The 17,995-nt window shown below is 42.7% G+C and overlaps 1 protein-coding gene across 1 annotated transcript in view; it reads right to left on the bottom strand.

Annotated features, from left to right (window-relative positions):
• Positions 1–8,497: 8,497 nt before the first annotated feature.
• Positions 8,498–17,995, bottom strand: part of LOC106601775 (axin-2) — a 29,465-nt gene continuing 19,967 nt past the window's right edge. Inside the window, exon 10 of the mRNA XM_045715507.1 lies at positions 8,498–10,294. Coding sequence (XP_045571463.1) covers positions 10,168–10,294 — 127 coding nt within the window. The 3' untranslated portion in view covers positions 8,498–10,167. The remainder of the gene's footprint in view (positions 10,295–17,995) is intronic.

The raw sequence follows: 17,995 nt of genomic DNA, 5'->3' as shown, positions 1-17,995 counted from the left end.
GAACCGGTTGCTAGAATATCTCTATTTGGGGACACTATAACAAAATATGAAATTACACAGGCTTTATAAATGATTTAGGAAGCATCTATGGAGGGCTCATAAAGGCTTTATGAAGGCTTCATAATGCCTTTATTGGTGACAACCTGAGGTTGAAAACATCAACAGATGAAAACATCTCTTGCTAGTCTTTGTGATGCTGCCGTTTCTGTCTTTCCCGACCAACACTCATTTTCCTGTTTTCTAGGTGAAACATTTCACGGTTCAGCAGATCAAACACTCTCATAAGCTCTGGGTTTGTTTATTCCAACCCACACCCACCGAGAGAGAGAGAGAGAGAGAGAGAGAGAGAGAGAGAGAGAGAGAGAGAGAGAGAGAGAGAGAGAGAGAGAGACATGCAAGCAGCATTGCTCATTTCCACATTTGCCTCAACCCTTCCCCATCCTTCCTCAACCCTTCCTCTTTCACCCTACTCCCTCTAACATTTTCCTCTCTCTGAACAGCCTGTCATTTTAAAGAACTCCCTCTCCCTTTTTTCTTCACATATTTGTACATGCTTTTGGGACTTTCCCAGATCCCTCTCCCTCCCTCTATCCTTCCCTAACCCCTTCTCCCTCCCTCCCTCCACCCTTCCCTAACCCCTTCTCCCTCCCTCTTTTCTCAGTGTGTACCTGTATACCCTCCCCAGTCACCCCTCAACCCTTTTCCTGCCCCTCCCCTCGCCTCTATGCGTAAACACAGTATACACTACTTTAAACCCCATCTCTCTCTCTGTGAGAAGGTCTGGTGCAGAACTATTCCTTTCCCAGGCAGGCAGGCAGGCAGGCAGGCAGGCAGGCAGGCAGGCAGGCAGGCAGGCAGGCAGGCAGGCAGGCAGGCAGGCAGGCAGGCAGGCAGGCAGGCAGGCAGGCAGGCAGGCAGGCAGGCAGGCAGGCAGGCAGGCAGGCAGGGGGTTGCTGGGCAGGCACGTCTGACTTAGATCTGAGCCCTGCTATCCTCCCTCCCCTCTCTCTCTCCCCTCCCCCTCTCTCTCTTTCTCTCTCTCTCTCTCTCCCCTCTCTCTCTCCCACCTCTCGTCTCCCACCCCTCTCTCTCTCTTCCTCTCCTTCAAAGGAGGCAGAGGAGGAGGATGGAAGGATGGAGGGATGACTTAACACCAGGGGAATGCTGACAGACCAGTGGTTAGAACTCTGTATCCCAGCTTATTAACACTCAATACCAAACAGCCTCCACCATAACTCCTAGGGTGACCTCTCCCTCACACACCAAGCCAGGTGGACAGAATGATGAAACCATGTTGTGGGTAGAATATGTATCTATTTGTTCTCCCTCAGCTTCAGGTTAGTGTACTATGGGGCTATGGAGATCAATATACTCCATTCTGCAGTCATTAACTTGACAGAAGAAAAGTCTCCATCAACACCATTTGCAGCACCAGTGTCAGTGTGCAGTGCAGGCACATACAGTGTTACAGCACCACATAGTACTCCACAACCATCTCCACTGTAAATATGCCTCTGTAAGAGCAGGAGTACTGTCTGTCCGTCAACATCATGCACAGCCCTGGGCCACAGAATGGGACTTGGCCACACTGAGAGAGGCTGGGAAGTCACAAGATATGACATTTGTTACAAATATACCGAATTGAAATATACACTGATTGTACAAAACAATTGGGACACCTTCCTAATATTGAGTTGCATCCGCTTTTTCTCTCAGAACAGCCTCAATTCGTCAGGACATGGACTCTAACAGGTGTCGAAAGCGTTCCACAGGGATGCTGGCCCATGTTGACTCCAATGCTTCCCACAGTTGTGTCAAGTTGGCTGGACGTCCTTTGAGTGGTGGACCATTCTTGATACACACGGGAAACTGTTGAGTGTGAAAAACCCAGCAGCGTTGCAGTTCTTGACACAAACCGTTGTGCTTGGAACCTACTACCATACCCCATTCAAAGGCACTTAAATATTTTGTCTTGCCCATTCACCCTCTGAATGGCACACATACACAATCCATGTCTAATTGTCTCAAGGTTTAAATCCTTCTTTAACCTGTCTCCTCCCCTTCATCTACACTGATTGAAGTGGATTTAACAGGTGACATCAATAAGGGATCATAGGTTTCACCTGGATTCATCTGATCAGTCTGTGCCATGGAAAGAGCAGGGGTTCCTAATGTTTTGTACAGTGTATATACAGTATACTGCAAATGTGAGTACTATACCATGATAAAGAAAGGTTTTCAGTCCTAGTCTTTACTCTTGTGATGTGAGATTGGAGAGGGTTGGTTGATGTATTTGTTATATTGTGTGTTGTGTTGTGTTTCTGTCTGTTGTTGAGCGGGTGGGAGAGAGCATCATACTGTTTAATAATCAGGAGGATGTTTAGATTGCAGATGCACATTGGAGCGAACAAACCTAGCCTCCATGTCTTTACTCTCCAAACGCGACCCATGTATCTCTCTGTCTCCATCTCTCTCTTTGTCTCGTTCTCTACCACTCTCTATCCCCTCTCTCTCTCTCTCTCTCTCTCTTTCTCTCTCTCTTATCCTCCCCATACCTAGTCCCACTCCACCCCGCTCTACCCCTCCCCAACCCCCCATCCCCCTGTTGCCTCTGCCTGGGAAACATGGAAGCACAGAGATCCAAAAACACGTGGTTAGCCATAAAACTTCACATGCACTCTCTGTACCCTCTCCCATCAACCCCCCCCCACCCAACACATATCCCCACAAGAGCAGGCATGAGAGGAGACAGTGAGACAGTAAGACAATGAGACGAGAGGAAGAGGCAGATGGACAACAATCAAGGCTGTCTCTGTAGTGGAGAGAAACTAACAGAGGGACAATAGAGACAATGATAGAGAAAGGAAGAGAGAGAGAGAGAGAGAAGTGACTGCAGGCTACCATTCCACCAGGGGTAGTGAACAATGACTATCCTGTTGCTCTACGGGGCATCACTAGCTTACCCCACTGAAACATTAGACAAGCGTAAACATACCAGGACAATGGACCTTGGTCTCCACTGTCTCATTCAAAGGTGTCTTTTTGCTCCTGCCGTTGGCTGGGTGTAGAGGAGTTATCCCACCTCGCCATGTGTCCTCAGTACCCACTCCATATGTAGCCTATCTGTTTCTGTGTATCGTGTTCCAAGCACTGAATGTCAAAACCCTGTCTTCTCTGCTACCCAAAGCATTTATGAGATAGAGAATCTCCTCAGATCAGTGACGTGTGATGGGGAACAAGAAATAGAATTCTCTTTTTTCCAGTGTCATTTCAGAGCCTACAACAATGCACGTCTTCTAGTGTTCTGGTTACATACCATTACGTTACCAAGACAGATAGCTATCTGATGTCTGCTTCCCTGAGTCGCAGTGCCTTCGGAAAGCATTCAGACCCCTTGACTTTTTCCACATTTTATTACGTTACAGCCTCATTCTAAAATGGATTAAATAAATAAAAAATCCTCAACAATCTACACACAATTCCCCATAATGACGAAGCGAAAACAGGTTTTTTCAAATGTATTAAATTTACATAAATAATTTATTTACATAAGTATTCAGACCCTTTGCTATGAGACTTGAAATTGAGCTCAGGTGCATCCTGTTTCCATTGATCATCCTTGAGATGTTTCTAGAACTTGATTGGAGTCCCCCTGTGGTAAAGTCAATTGATTGGACATGATTTGGAAAGGTACACACCTGTCTATATAAGGTCCCACAGTTGACAGTGCTTGTCAGAGCAAAAAACAAATTGTCGTAGAGCTCCGAGACAGAATTGTGTCGAGGCACATATCTGGGGAAGGGTACAAAAACATTTTTGCAGCATTGAAGGTCCCCAAGAACACAGTGGCCTCCATCATTCTTAAATGAAAGATGTTTGGAACCACCAAGACTCTTCCTAGAGCTGGCCGCCCGGCCAAACTGAGCAATCGGGGGAGAAGGGCCTTGGTCAGGGAGGTGACCAAGAACCTGATGGTCACTCTGACAGAGCTCTAGAGTTCCTCTGTGGAGATGGGAGAACCTTCCTGAAGGACAACCATCTCTGCAGCATTTGACCAATCAGGCCTTTATAGTAGAGTGGCCAGACGGAAGCCACTCCTCAGTAAAAGGCACATGACAGCCTGCTTGGAGTTTACCAAAAGGCACCTAAAGACTCTCAGACCATGAGAAACAAGATTCTCTGGTCTGATGAAACCAAGATTGAACTCTTTGGCCTGAATGCCAAGCGTCACGTCTGGAGGAAACCTGGCACCATCCCTACGGTGAAGCATGGTTGTGGCAGCATCATGCTGTGGGGATGTTTTTCAGCGGCAGGGACTGAGACTAGGCAGGATCGAGGGGAAGATGAACAGAGCAAAGTACAGAGAGATCCTTAATGAAAACCTGCTCCAGAGCGCTCAGGACCTCAGACTGGGGTGAAGGTTCACCTTCCAACAGGACAACGACCATAACCACACAGCCAAGACAATGCAGGAGTGGCTTCGGAACAAGTCTCTGAATGTCCTTGAGAGGCCCAGCCAGAGCTTGGACTTGAACCCGATCAAACATCTCTGGAGAGACCAGAAAATAGCTGTGCAGCAACTCTCCCCTTCCAACCTGATAGAGCTTGAGAGGATCTGCAGAGAAGAATGGGAGAAACTCCCTAAATACAGGTATGCCAAGTTTGGAGCGTCATAACCAATAAGAATCGAGGCTGTAATCGCTGCCAAAAGTGCTTCAACAAAGTACTGAGTAAAGGGTCTGAATACTTATGCAAATGTGATATTTCTGTTTTTTTTATATAAATTAGCAAAAATAAAAAACGATTTTTGCTTTGTCATTATGGCGTATTGTGTGTAGATTGATGATGGGAAAAAACTATTGAATCAATTTTAGAATAAGGCTGTAACGTAACAAAATGTGGAATAAGTCAAGGGGCCTGAATACCTTCCGAAGGCACTGTGTGCCTATAGATAGCTGCTTCTAATGGGATTCTGCTTGAGGTCATTCTACTTTAATCTGGATATATATGTGACGTTTTTGTTCCACTCAGTCAGTTGAACAGTAAGACTAAAATTGAAGAGTCCTCTGCATGTCGGTCTGAAATAATAAGCCTAAACCCTAAACTGTTTTTGATTGATATCTTTCTGCTCCTCTGGCCCTGGCAGCCGTCATTCATGAGGGGTGTGTGTGTGTGTGTGTGTGTGTATTTATGTATGTGTGTGGTGAGTGTGTTACATCAGAAGACCGGAGCGTAAGTACCTAGTCATGTGATTGGTCACATGCCAGGGTTCTGTTACCACAGCGGCGCCTGGCAGGGGTCCAGACCAGGCCCGGGGTCCTGACCACAGTCCCACGGTCGTCTAGGGAGATGCCTGAGTGGAGCGCTGATCTGCAGACTCAGAGCACAACTCAGGCAGACACAAAATGACGGGGTTCAGGAGCCAAATTGGGGGTCTCACTCCCTCACATCCGTCTGAGGTGGGGAATGGTGGAGGGAGGAGGGAGTTGGTTGGGGAGAGAAGGGGGTTGAGGATGGTGATGAAAGACAGTGAGCAGAACTGTTTCTCATCTCACTACTGGGCTGAGCTGTGTTCTACTGGTCTGGGCTGTGTTCTACTGGGCTGGGCTGTGTTCTACTGGGCTGGGCTGTGTTCTACTGTGTTGTGCTTTGTAATGTTGTGTTGTGCTTTCAAATATTGTGTTGAACTTTGCGATGTGCTTTCTCTACTGTCCTTTATGGACCACCTGATGAAGACCTTCACTGTTGAAACGATGTTTGTCTGAGATTCCCTATAAAAACGCCACTTCGATACAGCTACCACTGGAATGTGTTTTTTTTGTCGCAGATTATGAGAATTTACGCAGCAGGTTAGGAAAATTAACGTAGCAGGTTAGGAGAATTAGGTTAAGGTTAGGAAAAGGGTTGGCAAAAATGCTCTCCTAACCTGCTACGGAAAGTCACTTCCGGTCATAGCGGTATTGAAGTGGCGTGTTTTTAGGCAGCCCCGTTTGTCTCTATGACGACAATACCATTTCTGTTATCGAGGCCTCACTTCCTGTTTAGTACTGTTGTCGTGCCAAAAGTCTTTGATCTCTCCTGTGACAGGCAACACAAGGAGCAGATTAGCAGATGCTGGGTATCTGTGGAGGAATAACAACAGAGAGAGAGAGAGAGAGATGTGGACAGTCCGGGCTCAGGAGACAGAGAGATATCAGATAGGCTGGCCAAGTCATTATGAATGTGTAATGGTAAGAAACACCCAGTGCTCCAGTGATAATGATCACTGTCACTACTCATTCCCATGGACAGGGAATCAAGCACAGTATGGGAGAATGTAAGGGAAGAATGTAAATGCAAACAAATGTGTTGATTAGATGGATGATGATGAGAAGAGGAGGATGAGGAAGAGGAGGCGGAGGAGGAAGAGATGGAGGAGGAGGTGGAGGAGACGAAGGAGGAAGAAGAGATGGAGGAGAATGAGGAGGAGATGGAGGAGGATGAGGAGGATGAAGAAGAAGAGGAGATGGAGGAGGAAGAGGAGGATGATGATCTGGTTGAAATGGCTATATGACCTTCTGATTGAACAGATTTGGGTGTTGGGTTAAGGAATGAAGCATGCATGTCTTATGTTTGAAAGAAAAACACCATCACAGGAACTATCCTCCAATGTGCTCCATAAAACTTCCCACAGCAGGTTTCAATGATTCAATATGCCAGCTGCCCTCCATATTGAATAGCTACCGTATTCCAAAGTAGCCACAGTTTTGAAAAGCAATTTGGAGGTTACCTAGCTTAGTCCAGGCTTTTTAAAGATTGACCCTATCCAAAATAGCCTTTCATACAAAGAGCAGTTCACTGAGTCTTGACTCCATAGAGCCTCTCTGAATGCAGCAGCTTGCCTGTGAAGACGGTAAAAGACCTTCAAGTGTATTAAGTAACCTTTGCGGATGAAAGCGGTGAAAATGGTATTTTAACAATATTGTGATGCCCTTTCAATATGAAAGGTGGCAGTATAAGGAATGCTCTCAGCCAATGAATGCATAGGAAGGAGAACGGAGTATGTGTTGAGGAAGTGGTGATCATCCTCTAATAATACAAGCCTGCCTCTAGTAATACAAGCCTACCATCCTAGCTGATGGGTATGTCAGATGTGCAATGTGATGACAATCATAGCCCAATCTAAAGTGTTTAGAGAAAATAAATCAGTCAGAAATCATATCCCCACAATCCACTCATTAAAATACAAATTGTATTCATGTCAGGAATGCACACACACACACACACACACACACACACACACACACACACACACACACACACACACACACACACACACACAGAGAGAAGGGCTCTAGTGATCAAATTAGAGCTGTGTATTCATTTCCAGCAGGGAGCATATTAAAAGCTGATAATAGGAACACACATGACAGACTTCTCTCTGGGTCCTGAGAGCTCCAGCAGCCCACCACAGCGGTGTGAGAGCTCAGGGGTACCCAGCATAATCCTCCAGTTATCTCCAGGAGGTCCCTCCGGCTTGCCCAGGACCCCCCACACCTCCCTGGGCAGAGGTAGAGGTCGAACTGGGAAAGGGAACGTGTAGACAAATGTCATTCAAAGATGTACATCCACAATCCATCATCTTCATGTAGACATGCGCAAACTAGTGCTGGGCGATTAGTACTTTTTGAGGTCGGTTTGGTGATCAAAAAATTACCACGATTTTCATTATTTTTCTAAAGATTAAATGCACTATTCATTGTGGGTTGAATGATGTACCATAGAATAAAACAATTAATAAAATAATTGAAGTCCCATGATGGCAGTGACTGCCAATTACTTATTAACAATAAGTTATTCACATTTTCCTTTCAAATATTTTGTTTTATTTGAAGACTATTTAGTTCCAGGTGATCTCATTTCTGTAGAGCTGCTGCCTATACTGTCTGGAAAAATGACTATTTTAGTAGTTCTTAGTATTTTCAGGCAGAGATAGCGCATCGAAGCAAGTACTCCATCTATCCCTCGATCACGCATTCTTCAGTCTCTTATGCAGCAGGCATAAAAGAAACAGACCAGACAAGTAGGCGCGCACTGGATTATGGTCATTGTAGTTAATTACCACGTTTTCTGTACAAAACTATGTAGAACGCTGGCCTGCTGGAATCTACAACTCCCTACTACATCGCACCGTTCAGACATGAACGGATTTATCTCTAGAGAATCTGCAGGGAAATATGAACAATGAGCTCACAGAAAAAACTATATTGAATAAAAATTATTGAACCAACTTTGGTCAAATTAGTTGTTTAAATACCAAAAAATAACCAATAACCAACACTAACGGCTTTTGGGGATTTCAGGTCCCCACAAGGATAGAAAAACAAGACCACACACACACCAGGTCACCAGTTGGTTAGACAAGTGTGAACACACACACACACACACACACACACACACACACACACACACACCGATCCCATACACACTTGAAAAAAAGCAGAGTAGAGCATTCTCATTTCATTTGAAAAATATAACATTTTAATAAAGGCTACATCTCTTTATAATAATAATTACATTAATTAAAGTACCGAGGCGTCTTTCCAATGGAGATCTATCGAATAGAATGCATCATTTACAGTTTTAATACAAGTGGAACAAAAACAAAAAGCGCCATGAAAAATATTATAAAACAAACATGATTACAAGGAGATACTAAAAAGGCATAGTAATAAAATCTCTTTTGAACATAAGCCCCTTGTGAAAACCAAGGGAGTAACATACCCTGATAACAGGGTAGTAACACGGTAAAGGGATCCATGTAGGCACAGCTACTGTACTCAGTAAAACACTACGGCTTCCTCTCAAACGCCACCCTATTACCTACGGAGTGCACTACTTTTGCCCTGGTCATAGGAAATAGGGTGCCATTTGAGACGCAGCATCGTAGTGTGTGTTAGCATCATAACCTCTTCCTCTGGCAACGCAGGGTTAACAAGACACACAGGAGAGACCGGTCAATTCAACACAGAGGCGTAAATACCACTAACATTTGTGAGGGGACAAAACATTTTTGGGGGGAGGCAGACATGGTCGTACTCATTAGGACACGTATCAGAACCGGTTTTGCTAAACAAAATGAAAATGTGCGTTTCTTATTGGACAGATCCAGGAAAGGTAGTCCGTCCCTGTTTGTGAGTTTTCTTCCGTTAGGCCTAATGAATACACCCTAGATCGGTAGTTCTGCTCAGAAGCCTGGACATCAAGGAACGAGGGGTGGCTATACACAAAACAACTGCTGAGCTTTGCTGGTATAGATTCATTTGGTGGGCTTGTCTTTAACAGGTGGAAACCTGTGTTAGCATGTTTCTGCAATTTGGGGCAGCTTGGTGCTCTGGGACAGGTTAGGGCCAGTTCGGGGGTAGTGTTGTCCTAAGTGTGGGCTCTTTCCCTGTGCAAAGCCTGGGCAACAAAAAGGCACTGAGACATGAGACTACAGGGCTGTGGTACCTGCGCTACACCACACTGTGGAGTTAGTACAGGAAGTCACTGACTGATCAGAACAGAAACCTCTGCCACAGGATTGGTTGACAAGGCAGGAAAGGGGAGGGAGGAAAACTAAATACTTTGCATTTGAAATATTGGAGATGACATCTCCCAATTCTCCAAGCAGCTTGTCCATCCACAGGACTATGGGGAGGGGAGTGACATTTCAATAAATAATGAATAAACTCTTTACATTTATCAATAAATCATTATACATGTCCATCTGCATATACATCTAGGGTTGTTGGTAGAGGCAGGCTCAGATAGGGCACCAGTCCCAACTGTCACCTCTCAACCATCACCTCTAGCAGTCTCTCAGGTATCAGAGGTTCCCGCCTACTCCCTCAGACAGTGGTCATTCAATTCACGTATAGTTCCTGAAACCCAACACCCGTATCCAAACCCAACCCACAGTCCACCATTTTCTCCTCTTTCATCTCCAAGACGACGATGTTTTTGTTAAATAGTTCTGTAAAGCAGAGTGTTGATGGCTACTCCTCTCTCCATCCTTCATTGGCCAAGCTTCTTCAATAGAATCTCCAGTCATCAGTCCTTAGCTTTAAGACTCTCTGGTGGAACAGGGATGTGAGGTGTCCATGGAGTGTTTCTGTTCTATATTCCTCTGGTACTTCTGGAGAGGTATCAGTCCATCCTCTCCACCTTGCCCAGGATCTTCCCCTGGTACCTGGGCAGAACAGAGCTGTCATCCAACACCTCCTCGAACACAGCTCCACACTTAAACTCATCACTGGCCCTCTTGAAGTAGTACCTGTAACCCAGGAGGTGAGAGAGGGGGTTAGTGACAACAGGTCAATCATTTGTACAGTCAACACAACCAGACCATAGACGACCTGGATTACATGGAACAGTACGCTATCCAACACATACTATTGAACAGTACGCCATCCAACACGTACAGGAACAGTACTATTGAGCAGTACGCTATCCAACACGTACTATTGAACAGTACGCCATCCAACACGTACAGGAAGAGTACTATTGAACAGTACGCTATCCAACACATACATGGAACAGTACTATTGAACAGTACGCTATCCAACACATACATGGAACAGTACTATTGAACAGTACGCTATCCAACACATACAGGAACAGTACTATTGAACAGTACGCTATCCAACACATACATGGAACAGTACTATTGAACAGTACGCTATCCAACACATACATGGAACAGTACTATTGAACAGTACGCTATCCAATACATACATGGAACAGTACTACTGAACGGTACGCTATCCAACACATACATGGAACAGTACTATTGAACGGTACGCTATCCAACACATACATGGAACAGTACTATTGAACAGTATGCTATCCAACACATACATGGAACAGTACTATTGAACAGTATGCTATCCAACACATACATGGAACAGTACTACTGAACGGTATTCTATCCAACACATACATGGAACAGTACTATTGAACAGCACGCTATCGAACACATACATGGAACAGTACTATTGAACAGTACGCTATCCAACACATACATGGAACAGTACTATTGAACAGTATTCTATCCAACACATACATGGAACAGTACTATTGAACAGTACGCTATCCAACACATACATGGAACAGTACTATTGAACAGTATGCTATCCAACACATACATGGAACAGTACTATTGAACAGTACGCTATCCAACACATACATGGAACAGTACTACTGAACAGTACGCTATCCAACACATACATGGAACAGTACTATTGAACAGTACGCTATCCAACACACACATGGAACAGTACTATTGAACAGTATTCTATCCAACACATACATGGAACAGTACTATTGAACAGTATTCTATCCAACACATACAGGAACAGTACTATTGAGCAGTACGCTATCCAACACATACATGGAACAGTACTATTGAACAGTACGCTATCCAACACATACATGGAACAGTACTATTGAACAGTACGCTATCCAACACATACATGGAACAGTACTATTGAACAGTATTCTATCCAACACATACATGGAACAGTACTATTGAACAGTACGCTATCCAACACATACAGGAACAGTACTATTGAACAGTACGCTATCCAACACATACAGGAACAGTACTATTGAACAGTACGCTATCCAACACATACAGGAACAGTACTATTGAACAGTACGCTATCCAACACATACAGGAACAGTACTATTGAACAGTACGCTATCCAACACATACGTGGAACAGTACTATTGAACAGTACGCTATCCAACACATACAGGAACAGTACTATTGAACAGTACGCTATCCAACACATACGTGGAACAGTACTATTGAACAGTACGCTATCCAACACATACAGGAACAGTACTATTGAACAGTAAGCTATCCAACACATACAGGAACAGTACTATTGAACAGTACGCTATCCAACACATACATGGAACAGTACGATTGAACAGTATGCTATCCAACACATACATGGAACAGTACTATTGAGCAGTACGCTATCCAACACATACAGGAACAGTACTATTGAACAGTATTCTATCCAACACATACAGGAACAGTACTATTGAACAGTATTCTATCCAACACATACAGGAACAGTACTATTGAGCAGTACGCTATCCAACACATACGTGGAACAGTACGCTATCCAACACATACAGGAACAGTACTATTGAACAGTATTCTATCCAACACATACAGGAACAGTACTATTGAACAGTATTCTATCCAACACATACAGGAACAGTACTATTGAACAGTACGCTATCCAACACATACAGGAACAGTACTATTGAACAGTACGCTATCCAACACATACAGGAACAGTACTATTGAACAGTACGCTATCCAACACATACAGGAACAGTACTATTGAACAGTACGCTATCCAACACATACAGGAACAGTACTATTGAACAGTACGCTATCCAACACATACGTGGAACAGTACTATTGAACAGTACGCTATCCAACACATACAGGAACAGTACTATTGAACAGTACGCTATCCAACACATACAGGAACAGTACGCTATCCAACACATACGTGGAACAGTACTATTGAACAGTACGCTATCCAACACATACAGGAACAGTACTATTGAACAGTACGCTATCCAACACATACAGGAACAGTACTATTGAACAGTACGCTATCCAACACATACATGGAACAGTACGATTGAACAGTACGCTATCCAACACATACATGGAACAGTACTATTGAGCAGTACGCTATCCAACACATACAGGAACAGTACTATTGAACAGTATTCTATCCAACACATACAGGAACAGTACTATTGAACAGTATTCTATCCAACACATACAGGAACAGTACTATTGAGCAGTACGCTATCCAACACATACGTGGAACAGTACGCTATCCAACACATACAGGAACAGTACTATTGAACAGTATTCTATCCAACACATACAGGAACAGTACTATTGAACAGTATTCTATCCAACACATACAGGAACAGTACTATTGAACAGTACGCTATCCAACACATACAGGAACAGTACTATTGAACAGTATGCTATCCAACACATACATGGAATAGTACTATTGAACAGTACGCTATCCAACACATACATGGAACAGTACTATTGAACAGTACGCTATCCAACACATACAGGAACAGTACTATTGAACAGTATGCTATCCAACACATACATGGAACAGTACGCTATCCAACACATACAGGAACAGTACTATTGAACAGTATGCTATCCAACACATACATGGAATAGTACTATTGAAAAGTACGCTATCCAACACATACATGGAACAGTACTATTGAACAGTACGCTATCCAACACATACAGGAACAGTACTATTGAACAGTACGCTATCCAACACATACATGGAACAGTACTAGAACACGCTATCCAACACATACAGGAACAGTACTATTGAACAGTATGCTATCCAACACATACATGGAATAGTACTATTGAACAGTACGCTATCCAACACATACATGGAACAGTACTATTGAACAGTACGCTATCCAACACATACAGGAACAGTACTATTGAACAGTACGCTATCCAACACATACATGGAACAGTACTATTGAACAGTACGCTATCCAACACATACAGGAACAGTACTATTGAACAGTACGCTATCCAACACATACATGGAACAGTACTATTGAACAGTACGCTATCCAACACATACAGGAACAGTACTATTGAACAGTATGCTATCCAACACATACATGGAACAGTACTATTGAACAGTACGCTATCCAACACATACAGGAACAGTACTATTGAACAGTATTCTATCCAACACATACAGGAACAGTACTATTGAACAGTATGCTATCCAACACATACATGGAACAGTACTATTGAACAGTATGCTATCCAACACATACATGGAACAGTACGCTATCCAACACATACAGGAACAGTACTATTGAACAGTATGCTATCCAACACATACAGGAACAGTACTATTGAACAGTACGCTATCCAACACATACATGGAACAGTACTATTGAACAGTACGCTATCCAACACATACAGGAACAGTACTATTGAACAGTATGCTATCCAACACATACATGGAACAGTACTATTGAACAGTACGCTATCCAACACATACAGGAACAGTACTATTGAACAGTATTCTATCCAACACATACAGGAACAGTACTATTGAACAGTATGCTATCCAACACATACATGGAACAGTACTATTGAACAGTATGCTATCCAACACATACATGGAACAGTACGCTATCCAACACATACAGGAACAGTACTATTGAACAGTATGCTATCCAACACATACAGGAACAGTACTATTGAACAATATGCTATCCAACACATACATGGAACAGTACTATTGAACAGTACGCTATCCAATACATACATGGAACAGTACTATTGAACAGTACGCTATCCAACACATACATGGAACAGTACTATTGAACAGTACGCTATCCAACACATACATGGAACAGTACTATTGAACAGTACGCTATCCAACACATACATGGAACAGTACTATTGAACAGTATTCTATCCAACACATACAGGAACAGTACTATTGAACAGTACGCTATCCAACACATACATGGAACAGTACTATTGAACAGTATGCTATCCAATATATACATGGAACAGCACTATTGAACAGTACGCTATCCAACACATACATGGAACAGTACGCTATCCAACACATACATGGAACAGTACTATTGAACAATATGCTATCCAACACATACATGGAACAGTACTATTGAACAATATGCTATCCAACACATACATGGAACAGTACTATTGAACAATATGCTATCCAATACATACATGGAACAGTACTATTTAACAATATGCTATCCAATACATACAGGAACAGTACTATTGGGCAGTATTCTATCCAACACATACAGGAACAGTACTATTGAGCAGTACGCTATCCAACACATACAGGAACAGTACTATTGAGCAGTATTCTATCCAACACATACATGGAACAGTACGCTATCCAACACATACATGGAACAGTACTATTGAACAATATGCTATCCAACACATACATGGAACAGTACTATTGAACAATATGCTATCCAATACATACATGGAACAGTACTATTTAACAATATGCTATCCAATACATACAGGAACAGTACTATTGGGCAGTATTCTATCCAACACATACAGGAACAGTACTATTGAGCAGTACGCTATCCAACACATACAGGAACAGTACTATTGAGCAGTATTCTATCCAACACATACAGGAACAGTACTATTGAACAGTACGCTATCCAACACATACATGGAAGAGTACTATTGAACAGTATGCTATCCAACACATACATGGAACAGTACGCTATCCAACACATACAGGAACAGTACTATTGAGCAGTACGCTATCCAACACATACAGGAACAGTACTATTGAGCAGTATTCTATCCAACACATACAGGAACAGTACTATTGAACAGTACGCTATCCAACACATACATGGAAGAGTACTATTGAACAGTATGCTATCCAACACATACAGGAACAGTACTATTGAACAGTACGCTATCCAACACATACAGGAACAGTACGCTATCCAACACATACGTGGAACAGTACTATTGAACAGTACGCTATCCAACACATACAGGAACAGTACTATTGAACAGTACGCTATCCAACACATACAGGAACAGTACTATTGAACAGTACGCTATCCAACACATACATGGAACAGTACGATTGAACAGTACGCTATCCAACACATACATGGAACAGTACTATTGAGCAGTACGCTATCCAACACATACAGGAACAGTACTATTGAACAGTATTCTATCCAACACATACAGGAACAGTACTATTGAACAGTATTCTATCCAACACATACAGGAACAGTACTATTGAGCAGTACGCTAACCAACACATACGTGGAACAGTACGCTATCCAACACATACAGGAACAGTACTATTGAACAGTATTCTATCCAACACATACAGGAACAGTACTATTGAACAGTATTCTATCCAACACATACAGGAACAGTACTATTGAACAGTACGCTATCCAACACATACAGGAACAGTACTATTGAACAGTACGCTATCCAACACATACATGGAATAGTACTATTGAACAGTACGCTATCCAACACATACATGGAACAGTACTATTGAACAGTACGCTATCCAACACATACAGGAACAGTACTATTGAACAGTATGCTATCCAACATATACATGGAACAGTACGCTATCCAACACATACAGGAACAGTACTATTGAACAGTATTCTATCCAACACATACAGGAACAGTACTATTGAACAGTACGCTATCCAACACATACAGGAACAGTACTATTGAACAGTATGCTATCCAACACATACATGGAATAGTACTATTGAACAGTACGCTATCCAACACATACATGGAACAGTACTATTGAACAGTACACTATCCAACACATACAGGAACAGTACTATTGAACAGTACGCTATCCAACACATACATGGAACAGTACTATTGAACAGTACGCTATCCAACACATACATGGAACAGTACTATTGAACAGTATGCTATCCAACACATACATGGAACAGTACTATTGAACATCGCTATCCAACACATACAGGAACAGTACTATTGAACAGTATTCTATCCAACACATACAGGAACAGTACTATTGAACAATATGCTATCCAACACATACATGGAACAGTACTCGTACGCTATCCAACACATACAGGAACAGTACTATTGAACAGTACGCTATCCAATATATACATGGAACAGTACTATTGAACAGTACGCTATCCAACACATACATGGAACAGTACTATTGAACAATACGCTATCCAACACATACATGGAACAGTACTATTGAACAATATGCTATCCAATACATACATGGAACAGTACTATTTAACAATATGCTATCCAATACATACAGGAACAGTACTATTGGGCAGTATTCTATCCAACACATACAGGAACAGTACTATTGAGCAGTACGCTATCCAACACATACAGGAACAGTACTATTGAGCAGTATTCTATCCAACACATACAGGAACAGTACTATTGAACAGTACGCTATCCAACACATACATGGAAGAGTACTATTGAACAGTATGCTATCCAACACATACATGGAACAGTACGCTATCCAACACATACAGGAACAGTACTATTGAGCAGTATTCTATCCAACACATACAGGAACAGTACTATTGAACAGTACGCTATCCAACACATACAGGAACAGTACTATTGAACAGTATTCTATCCAACACATACATGGAACAGTACTATTGAACAGTACGCTATCCAACACATACAGGAACAGTACTATTGAGCAGTATTCTATCCAACACATACAGGAACAGTACTATTGAACAGTACGCTATCCAACACATACAGGAACAGTACTATTGAGCAGTATTCTATCCAACACATACAGGAACAGTACTATTGAACAGTACGCTATCCAACACATACATGGAACAGTACTATTGAACAGTATTCTATCCAACACATACATATATTCAGCAAGACACATAATGAAGATAATGTCATGTGGATTCAATATGATCTGGTTTAACCTCAGACTGTGTGCTCGTCTCTTTTCCTTCATTAAGCCCTACTCCCCTACCCCAGATAAAGGGGCCATTGTGCAAGGGGCCAGAGAAGACGGCCACTGAGGTCAGAGGTCAAGAGCTAGCCTTCCCCCAGCCCTTTGGACTCTTGAGGGGAGGAGAGAAACTCCTGTGATCTACAATGCACCAACAACACTTCACGCTCAACTAACCCTCAGACTGAACCAATGGCTTCTGTATTATAGGGGTGGTCTTTGATAGTCTCTGGTTCTACAGGGGCTTATTGGATATAAGAGGGTCCGGACCAATTCAAAATCCACCCGTTTCCTCTCATTTCATCAGTCCTGCCCTGGTACTGAGCTTCTCCAGCTCCTGACTAACTGGTTATCATTAGGCCCTC

Source organism: Salmo salar, chromosome ssa03 (genome assembly GCF_905237065.1).
Source record: "Salmo salar chromosome ssa03, Ssal_v3.1, whole genome shotgun sequence".
NCBI lineage: Eukaryota > Metazoa > Chordata > Actinopteri > Salmoniformes > Salmonidae > Salmo > Salmo salar.
The sequence above is the reverse complement of the archived record's forward strand: the minus strand, read 5'-3'. Positions and strand labels throughout refer to the sequence as shown.